Here is a 10,338-nt window from a genome sequence, read left to right on the forward strand (position 1 = left end):
CACCCAGGCGCCCCTAAAAATCTTTTTAAAGAAAAAAGCCGCCTTGGGGCACCTGGGGTGGCTTAGTTGGTTAAATGGCTGCCTTCTGCTCGGGTCATGATCCGAGGGTCCCACATCAGGCTACCTGCTCAGTGGGGAGCCTGCTTCTCCCTCTCTCTCTGCCTGCCTGTCCTCTATCTCTGTCAAATAAATAAAATCCTAAAAAAAAAAAAAAAGCTGCCTTGTTGGGACACTGAAACTAAAAACTGTCAAAAGACACTTCTGGGGGCGCCTGGGTGGCTCAGTGCGTTAAAGCCTCTGCCTTCAGTTTAGGTCATGATCTCAGGGTCCTGGGGTCGAGCCCTGCATCGGGCTCTCTGCTCAGCGGGGAGCCTGCTTCCTCCTCTCTCTTCTGCCTGCCTCTGCATACTTGTGATCTCTGTCAAATTAAAAAAAAAAAAAAAAGATACTTCTGTGGTAGGAGACTTTCATATGGACTGGGTATCCAATGAAATTAAGCCATCACTGTTTATTTTAACTGTGATAATGGCATCAAGGTAAATTTTTTCAAAGTCCTGATCATTAAGAGTTATATACTTGCAGGAGCCTAAGTGGTCAATAGAGTAAGCGTCTGACTTTGGCTCAGGTAACAATCTCAGGGTCCTGGAATGGAGCCCCGCATCAGGCGCTCTGCTCAGCGGAGAATCCCCTTGTCTCTCTGCCCCCTCCCCAGTATATTCTCTCTCAAATAAATAAATTAAAAAAAAAAAAAAAAGACACATGCTTGCTAGGTGATGGGTACATGGGAGCTAATTATTGTTCTACCTAGTCTTGTGTTTGAAAATTTTCAAATTAAAAAAAAAGGAAGCTGCAGGTCTGCAGATCACTGGACTTTATTAAGAGGAATCACAGCTAATTACATAGAAGTTACTTGCCTAAGCCAAAATCCATGAGGTTCACATGAACATACAGTTACACTTATAAGGAAGAAATGGCATGGTCAAAACCATGAAATATCCTGATGCTCGGGTGATGAAGGCTGGGGTGAAGTAAGCACATTTATTTCAAGCTGTTGAAGAGTTTGTGGGCCACCTAGATGAGGGGAAGAAAAGATGGTCATCAACTGCAGCTTTAATGTCATAGCTTACAAGGTCCTTCATGACCTTGAACACTACTGCCTCTCCTCTCTCCACAGCATTCACACACACCCATACCCCTCCTGAGCCCTAGTGACTACCTTCAGTTACCTGAATTCGATCTCCCTTCTACCCAGAACTCTCTACTTTTTAAAAAATCTTTTATGTGGGGCGCCTGGGTGGCTCAGAGGGTTAAAGCCTCTGCCTTCAGCTCAGGTCATGATCCCAGGTCCTGGGATCGAGCCCCACATCAGGCTCTTTCCTTGGTGGGGAGCCTGCTTCCTCCTCTCTCTCTCTCTGCCTGCCTCTCTGCCTACTTGTGATCTCTCTCTGTCCAATAAACAAATAAAATCTTAAAAAAAAAAAAAAAATCTTTTATGTTTTCCTTTAGAACTTAGTTTACATGTCATTCTTTGTAAGCCTTCTCTAAACAAACTCCTATCCCCACATAAATCTGTCCCTCCTCATTCTTCCCCATAGGAACTTATACCTCCCATGTCACAATATTTTTTAATGTAACAAATATTTATATAACATCTACTATATGCCAGCTACTCTTCTAGGTGCTGAGTGAGCTACAATGGAAACCAGGCAGTATTTCTCTTAGGAAACGTAGAGACTAATAAGAGAAATGTAATAGACACCTAAGGTAAACCTCTGACAGTGATAAAAGCTCTGAGGAAAATAAAAAAGGGGTTCGGGGTGGGGGGAAACAGCAGCTTTAAATAGAGGATTAGTGAAGGCCATCCTGAGAAGGTTATACCCAAAGAGTTAAGTATTCTACTTGTCTCCTATTCTGGTTCAACTAAATAAAGGAAGGGACTGTGCCTGTCTCATTTCTACATTTCAACCCAGTGCTAGGCTCATGAAAGTATTTGAATAACATACAATTTACCATTTTAACTAAGTAAAGTCTATGACAAAACCCCGAGATTAAGAGTCACAAGTTCTACTGAATGAGCCTGCCAGGTGCCCTCATTTTAACTATTTTGAACTTTGTACTTCTGTGGCATTAAGTAACTCATACTGTCCAGCAATTATCAAGTTCCAGAATTTTTTCATCTTCCCAAATTGAAACTAAGTAATTCCCCATTTCCTCCTCCCTGAAGCCCCTGGCAACCACCATTCCACTGTCCATGAATTTGATTACTCTAGGTACCTCATAAGTGGAATGACATATTTGTCTTTTTGTGATTGGTTTATGTAACTTAGCATGTCTTCAAGGTTCATACAGGTTGTTACACATAGTTTCTTCCCTTTTTAAGGCTAAATGTTTCATTATAGGTATATACCACAATGGATAGTTGGATTGCATCTACCTTTTGGCTATTATGAATGCTACTATAAACATGCATGCACAAAAATACCTGTTCAACTGAACAGTCTCCGTTCTTTCGGGGTATACAAGCAGAAGGGAAATTGCTGGATCATATAGCAGAGTTTAATTTTTTGAGTAAAGTGCTTCATTTCTTTTCACTGCCAAATAATATTCCATTATATGGATATATTACATTTTATTTACTTATCAACTGATGAACATTTATGTTGTTTCTACTTTCTGGCTATTATGAATAATGCTCCTATGAATATTTGTGTACAAGCTTTTGTACAGACATAAGTCTTCATTTCTCTTGAGTATATGTACCTAGGAGAATTACTAGATCATATGTTAACTTGATGTTTAACTTTTTTTTTTTAAATGAAGGTTTATTATTTATTTATTTGACAGAGACAGACAGCAAGAGCAGGAACACAAGCATGGGGAGTGGGAGAGGGAGAGTTGGAGAAGCAGGCTTCCCGCCAAGCGGGGAGCCCGATGCAGGGCTCAATCCCAGGACCTTGGGATCATTACCTGAGCCGAAGGCAGACGCTTAACAACTGAGCCACCCAGGTGCCCCATGTTTAACTTTTTGAAGAACTGCCAGACTGTTTTCTATAGGGCTATACCAATCTACATACCCAACAGCAATTTCTCCATATTGACAACACCGATCTGTTTTTTTTTAATGATATGGAGAATTACAGATGCAGGTTTTGTTTATAAATTTTCCTTCTTTCCACTAAAATTATGTTGAAAAAGGAATATAATGCCTTTATTCATATTTTATATTAAATGTATTTGGATTCCATTTTTGTTTAAAAATCTGATAGTATATATGAGAAAACATGGTTATCTCTAGGCAGTATGATTTCAGTTAGATTTTTCTATCTTTATAAAATATCCTCCTCGTCACAACGTGTTTAATGGGGCGGGGGTATATGTACATTTGTGTATTTCCACTCTATATCATAGAATTAAAACACCTATACTGGGGGGCGCCTGGGGGGCTCAGTGGGTTAAGCCTCTGCCTTCGGCTCAGGTCATGATCTCAGGGTCCTGGGATCGAGCCCCACATCGGGCTCTCTACACAGCGGAGAGCCTGCTTCCTCCTCTCTCTCTCTGCCTGCCTCTCTGCCTACTTGTGATCTCTCTCTCTCTGTTGAATAAATAAAATAAAAATCTAAAAAAAAAAAAAAAAAAAAAAAAAAAAAAAAAAAAAAAAAACACCTATACTGGAAGTTGGGGTTTTTTGTTTTGTTTTAAGAAAGCTCTACACCCAATTCAGGGGCTTGAACTTAAGACCCTGAGATCAAGAGCTGCGTGCTCTACCAACTGAGTCAGCCAGCATCCCTGGGATTGTTGAAGCATAAAGTTGGTAGAGTGGAGATCATTAACTTTTTTCAGGGGGAAAAGAGTCATTTATTTTTCCCTTTTGACCCCCTTCACCCATTTCTCCCTATCTTTTTGATTATACCCATCCTAGCAGGTATGAACTGGTATCTCATCGTGGTTTTGTTTTGTTTTTTTTTAAAGATTTTTTATTTATTTATTTGATAGAGATCACAAGTAGACAGAGAGGCAGGTAGAGAGAGAGAGAGAGGGAAGCAGGCTCCCTGCTGAGCAGAGAGCCCGATGCGGGACTCGATCCCAGGACCCTGAGATCATGACCTGAGCTGAAGGCAGCGGCTTAACCCACTGAGCCACCCAGGCGCCCCTCTCATCGTGGTTTTGATCTGTATTTCCCTGAGAGCTAATGGTGTTAAGCACCTTTCATATGCTTATTAAGCACCCAATTGTTTTAATTAACATATATTATTTGTCCCAGGGGTACAGGTCTGTGAATCATCAGGCTTATACATTTCTTCACAGAATTCACCATAGCACATACCCTCCCCAATGTCCATAACCCAGCCGCCCTATTCTACCAATTGGTTTTAATATAAGCAATCATCAAACTTTTGCCTGCTCTGCAATTTATTTAAAATATCTGTCATATGTGGGGCACCTGGGTGGCTCAGTGGGTTAAAGCCTCTGCCTTCGGCTCAGGCCATGATCTCAGGGTTCTGGGATTGAGCCCCACACCAGGCTCTCTGCTCAGCAGAGAGCCTGCTTCCCCCTCTCTCTCTGCCTGCCTCTCTGCCTACTTGTGATCTGTCAATTAAATAAAATTAAAAAAAAAAAATCTGTCATATGTGAGTCAAATTTACTTAAAAAAAAAAAATAATAATAATAATAATAAGGGGGCACCTGGGTGGCTCGGTCCATGGTCCTGGGGTTGAGCCCTCTCAGGGGTTGGGCTCCCTGCTCAGCAGGGAGTCAGCTTCTCCCCTATCCTCTGCCCTTTCCCCTGCTCTCTCTCTCAAATAAATAAAATCTTAATAAAAAAAAAAAAAAGAAAAGAAAACTTTTTGGACCAACTAGCACATACAAGACATACTGGAGGATATAAATGATTTTAAAGAATAGCCTGTTGCTTAAAGGTACAAAATCCAGCTTCCCCAATGTTTTGCAGTCCAAGTTGGGACATCATTTCTCTTCTTTAAGCCTCAGTTTCTTATCTGTAAAATGGGGCTAACGAGGCCTATCTCCAGGAAAGTAGCAGAATTAGGTGGATTATTTATGTAAAGTGCTCAGCACCGTACCTAACATATATGGGCCAGTAAGTAAATGCTTATTGCTGGATCTGCCCCTAGTATGGAGAAGCTGTCAGCACCAAGTCTGCCTGGCCACTAAGCTTTCCCCTCCCTGATTAGGCTGACTTACGCAGTGGTCCCTTGCATGCAGGAAGTCAAAGAGCTCCTCCGTGCAATCCTCCTCTGTCTGTGACCTGGAGGATACACGCTGGTCACACATCTCTAGCCGCTCCCGAGCCTTTACACATTTCTCCAGCTGCTCGCATTGCTCTCTCACTGTTGTAAGGGGATCCTGAAGAAGAAACACAGAAAAGAACGGAAACGGGGGTTTTAGGAGAAGACCCACAAACCATGTGCTTTGATTAACACAACCACCAAACCAAGGTGCTGCCTCTGAATTACCGTGCAGAAGGCCAGCTGGCAGAGCCACACTGCCGCCAGAAATGGGAGAATGGGGTCTCCCATTCAATTCTGATGCTAAGTAGTAGGGGAAAGTTTCACATTCCTGCCTTCCAAGGTTGCCAGTATGCACTGAAAGCCTCAGTCCTATCTGAAAAACAAGGTGGTAAAGGAAACCTAGCCAAACTTGAAGTATATCTATAGGAGGCCTTACATGTTAACACAGCATTTGGGGATATGTGATGTCTGCGAATCTGAATTCCCCTCATATGACAGCCAGGCCTATGTACCCCAGCTGCCCAGCTAGAAAGGCAATGTTAACATGGAGAAGGACTGTATAAAAGTTCCTTCCTGAGTCCTTTATTAAACCGCAAAGAGCAGACAGATAATTGAATACCAGGCCCTCAAGATGCTGCTCTGCTCCCTGACACCATGACTGAAGAAGCTCCAAACCCAGAAAAAAGACTCAGCTTCCCAGGCCCACACCCACCAAACACTCCACAGCACAAGAAGAAGTATTAAAGGCTTTTTCCATTTCCATTCTCTTCAAGGTGTCAAATAAAGACTCCTTAAAATGCCCTTAGAGTTTCTTTAAGTTCAAACTTCCTTTTACTGAGATGGTTCCAAACCTTAGACGGCTCTTACCACTAATTCCTCCTCCTCCTCTTCCTCCTACAAAAGGAAAACAAGATTAATGTCAGCAGCAACTTGGGACACATATTACTAATCATACTGATGTAATTACTGAGGATAAACACTGTATTAGTTGTTTTAAATTTTTCTGTTATTTTATGATGCTTTCGCATTTTAGGGGCTTTGCTAATCCGGGAGAAAGCCCCTGCCAGGGGACACACCCTTCATACGTGAACCAATCAATCCAAACCCCTATCACCAATCACTTCCTTTATCTCCTAAACTAAACCAATTATTGCTCCTGCCCTAAATACCCTATGGGCCAAGTACCAAACAGCTAGAGACCACACCTATATCCCAGAACCCACAGAAATTACCCAAATAATCCAATACTAAACTTGCCAGAGCTTGCCTATCCTGACTCACCCACTCTTTCCCTCAGAAACCAAGAGTCTGGTTTCCCTTGCTCTTTCTGGGGGTTCAGGCCCTTCTCCAGGTGGCTCTGATTGGTGTGGCCCTCCCCGCCTTCTCTTGGGACTCATAATAAACTCTTCTTTCAAAAACAGTTGTCTCCAAAACAAAACAAAACAAAAAGCAGTTGTCTCCATGCCTGTAAACTTACCATACCTAATTAATACAAACCCTAAGTACAAGGACACACTCCCTGACTTTCATTAGCAACAACCTAGTGTGTAGGACACTGAAGTTTATAAGTAGGGCACGTGGGGGACGCCTGGGTGGCTCAGTTGGTTAAGCAGCTGCCTTCGGCTCAGGTCATGATCCCAGCGTCCTGGGATCGAGTCCCACATCGGGCTCCTTGCTCATCGGGGAGCCTGCTTCTCCCTCTGCCTCTGCCTGCCATTCTGTCTGCCTGTGCTTGCTCTCTCTCCCTCTCTCTCTCTCTGACAAATAAATAAATAAATAAATAAATAAATAAATAAATAAAGTAGGGCACGTGGGTGGCTCAACTAGTTAAGCCTCCACCTTCAGCTCAGGTGGGGATCCCACCGTCCTGGGATCCAGGCCCATGTCCAGCCCCACATCGGGTTCCCTGCTCAGGGGGAGTATGCTGCTCCCTCTTCTCCTGCTCCTCCCCCTTGCTTAGTTCCCTCTTGGTTTCTTTCTCAAATAAGTAAAATCTTTAAAATAAAGTTTATAAAGTACTTTCTTATCTGTAATTTGATTAATCACAACAGCTCCTTAAGCGCTCCCAGTTTAGAGTTAACAACATTAATTAGATATTTTCTTTGTTTTTAAAGCTCTACGATGATGAACATGGAGCTTGAACCCACCACCCCAAGATCAAGAGTCACATACTCTATCGACTGAACCAGCTGGTGCCCCATTGAGAAATATTCTGATACAGATTCAAGCTGATGTTCACATGGAACCTATATAACTTACTTTGAAATTCTGGTAGGCACTAGTATTATGAGAAACAGCTCAATTTAGTACTTACAAAGTACTAAGCAAAGTTAAGAGGAAAACTAACATTTTTTCTAGACTCTGAACTTGAACTGGGAATACAAAAATGGCCAAACCTAAACTTTTCTTTAGCCAGAGCTTAACTAGAAACAGTTAGTTTTTAGATTAGTTTACAGTCACTGCTTTTTGACTTGCTGAACTCCCAGGACTCCTAAGTAGATTATCAGCATTAAGTCAATCAAAGGTCTAGAGTACGCACTCCATTCACAAGTTTTCAAACACCAATTCCCACCTATCTACTTCTGATTCAAGCATACAACCTCAAATTTAGTTTCCTTTCTTCCAAGGAGGGCAGTGTAAAAAAGTCCCTGTGGGAGCATTATAGGCCAAAATCTGGGACACAGGAGAATCTGATCAATATTTTAACCTGTCAAGAGTAAGCTGTTTGGGCGCCTGGGTGGCTCAGTGGGTTAAGCCGCTGCCTTGGGCTCGGGTCATGATCTCAGGGTCCTGGGATGGAGTCCCGCATCGGGTTCTCTGCTCAGCAGGGAGCCTGCTTCCCTCTCTCTCTCTGCCTGCTTCTCTGTCTACTTGTGATCTCTCTCTCTGTCAAATAAATAAAATCTTTAAAAAAAAAAAAAAAAGAGTAAGCTGTTTGCCTGCCTGCACGTGCACATACCCACATCTGGGGGAAGAGAAGGAAAAAGTATATAGGAAAATAAAAACTCAGCAATCCCTCATGTTTTCAAAATTCCAACAACACAATCTGCTTCGTTCTCTACCATGCCCTTTGCGGAAGAGACCAAACCTCATGAAAGCTGGGAGGGCTAAGGCAAGTTCAACTATAATTCACGCTATTTATTCTCGCAATTAGCAAAGATCTCTTCTAAACATGAAGATTTGGGGGATGTCAAGCTCTAGTTTTTCATTAGTTTCTTAACCTTGCTCTTTAAAAAAAAATCATACTGAAAAAGTTTTTCCAAAAAATTGAAATCATTTATTTTGCCTTAGAAACCTGAAATTAGAATCCTAGAAGCAAGACCTTTGTATCATTCCCTATTAGCAATGCTACTACATTGATCATTTTGATAATTTTGTGTCAAAAGTATCATGGCATGTTTTGGAAAAACAACTCCAAATACTAAGTCTGAATATGGACTACTTCATGTAAAATTTCCAGTCAATGACACAAACCAAGGTCACACTCAATAAAAAGAATGCCCAAAAAGTATACGTTCTTCATAAAAGATTTCAGTTTTCTTTTTTTTTTAAAGATTTTATTTATTTGTTTGTTTGATATACAGAGAGAGGACAAGCAGGGGGGAGCAGCAGAGGGAGAGGGAGAAGCAGATTCCCCACTCAGCAGAGAGCCAGATGCAGGGCTAGATCCCAGGACTCCAGGATCATGACCTGAGCCAAAGGCAGATGCTTGACTGAGACACCCAGGCGCCCCAAAGACCTCAGCTTTCTTAATTTTAAAACTGACTACCTTCTTTTTTTCATCTGCTGTGGTGAGCCCTACTGAACCTTCTGGTATACTTCCTGCTGAAATTCCTGAGGCTGGCTCCATTTTGTTCTGGTTCCCTTTCTGAAAATAGTAAGACTAGGGAAAAATCATAGGATAAACTAGTTTCCAACTATTCGGAACCCATAAACCCGGAACAGCTGCCCCGAAGTGACTACAGAACAAAGGATAGGAAATGTGATTTAAAACCAAAAGCTAGATGACCTCTAAAAAGCTGGGTAGCACCGTGGCTAAGTCTTGGCTCTGAAACCATTCTGCTTGGGTTCAACTCCCCAATCCATGATTAAAAGTGTGGTCCTTAGAGAAGATATTTAGCCTTTCTATACTAGTTTTTCATCTGTAAAAAGACTATAAGAGTACCCAATACTTACCTCGTAGGACTATCAAGTGGCTTAAATGAATTAGTCATATAAAGACTTGGAATAGTAAGCAGTCAATAATTATCATACCGGTATTCTTATTCCGGGATGGAGCTCCCTCTTCCATCATCGCAGTTATACTGGCATATTCCCCAAATATACCTCCCACCCCAACTCCTACCCAAAAAAAAAGAAACCACTTCTTCACAGAAACTAGAGTTAAGGCCAGATCTCTGGAGCCTCCATCGAAGATGTGGCAGGATTCCTGACCTGAGGGGAGAGAAGCACTAAGACCGGTCGGCTTGACCCCTACACCTGTCAAACCAGGGTCTTAGGTCGTCTGGTTGGCTAAAAATATACTGTTTTTACAAAAGTTTAGGCGACCCAGCATTTTCGCTGTTACACCTTCACCTCATTCACAGAATGGGGAAACCAAGCCCAGAAAAGGAGTGGTCATCTACTTGTCCAAGATGAGTAGACAAATTCTGGGGAAGGGTCGAGGGAACTAGCAATCGTGACCGTGAAAACTCTAGGGGCGAATCTAGGGCCAACAGGGGCCCGGGTGTGTTTTGGCGGGGTAGGTCTTGAGCCTCAGGGCAGTGAAGAGAGTCGAGTCGGTCGCCTTTCCTTACCTCCTTGGGATCTCCGGACCCGGTCAGCATCTTTCGCTCGTCCTCCAGCCCCATGACCCGCTACGGTTCTGAACTCAACACGAGCAGCAACAGCGGCACCTATTCCACTTCAGGATCAAGAAGGACTTGTAAGGGTCACTCAGCGGATATCCGGCGATCTGGCCGGAAGTGCGGCAGACTCGTCGTAGTCGCGAACACACGCTCGGATTGGCATATACTACCGTCCAAACGCAAGGGATAGGGGGAGCTGGTATTTGCACCTGAGGAGGAGTTGCTAAGTAATGTCCCCTTAATCG

General features: G+C 42.7%; 1 protein-coding gene across 2 annotated transcripts; it reads right to left on the reverse strand.

The window, feature by feature from the left end:
* Positions 1 to 856: 856 nt before the first annotated feature.
* On the reverse strand, positions 857 to 10,242 carry LOC125097897 (cytochrome b-c1 complex subunit 6, mitochondrial). Of its 2 annotated transcripts, XM_047726068.1 has the most exons (5): positions 10,043 to 10,164; positions 6,114 to 6,140; positions 5,472 to 5,619; positions 5,200 to 5,361; positions 857 to 1,071 (listed from the first exon to the last, which is right to left on the reverse strand). In XM_047726068.1, the coding sequence occupies exons 3-5, from the start codon at positions 5,532 to 5,534 to the stop codon at positions 1,039 to 1,041; spliced, it is 258 nt and encodes an 85-aa protein (XP_047582024.1). In that variant the 5' UTR covers positions 5,535 to 5,619; positions 6,114 to 6,140; positions 10,043 to 10,164; the 3' UTR covers positions 857 to 1,038. The 2 variants fall into 2 exon arrangements, with proteins under 2 accessions (XP_047582024.1, XP_047582023.1); XM_047726067.1 differs by lacking the exon at positions 5,472 to 5,619 and having other exon boundaries at positions 10,043 to 10,242.
* Between the last annotated feature and the right edge of the window lie 96 nt (positions 10,243 to 10,338).

Source organism: Lutra lutra, chromosome 4 (assembly GCF_902655055.1).
Source record: "Lutra lutra chromosome 4, mLutLut1.2, whole genome shotgun sequence".
Classification (NCBI taxonomy): Eukaryota; Metazoa; Chordata; class Mammalia; order Carnivora; family Mustelidae; genus Lutra; species Lutra lutra.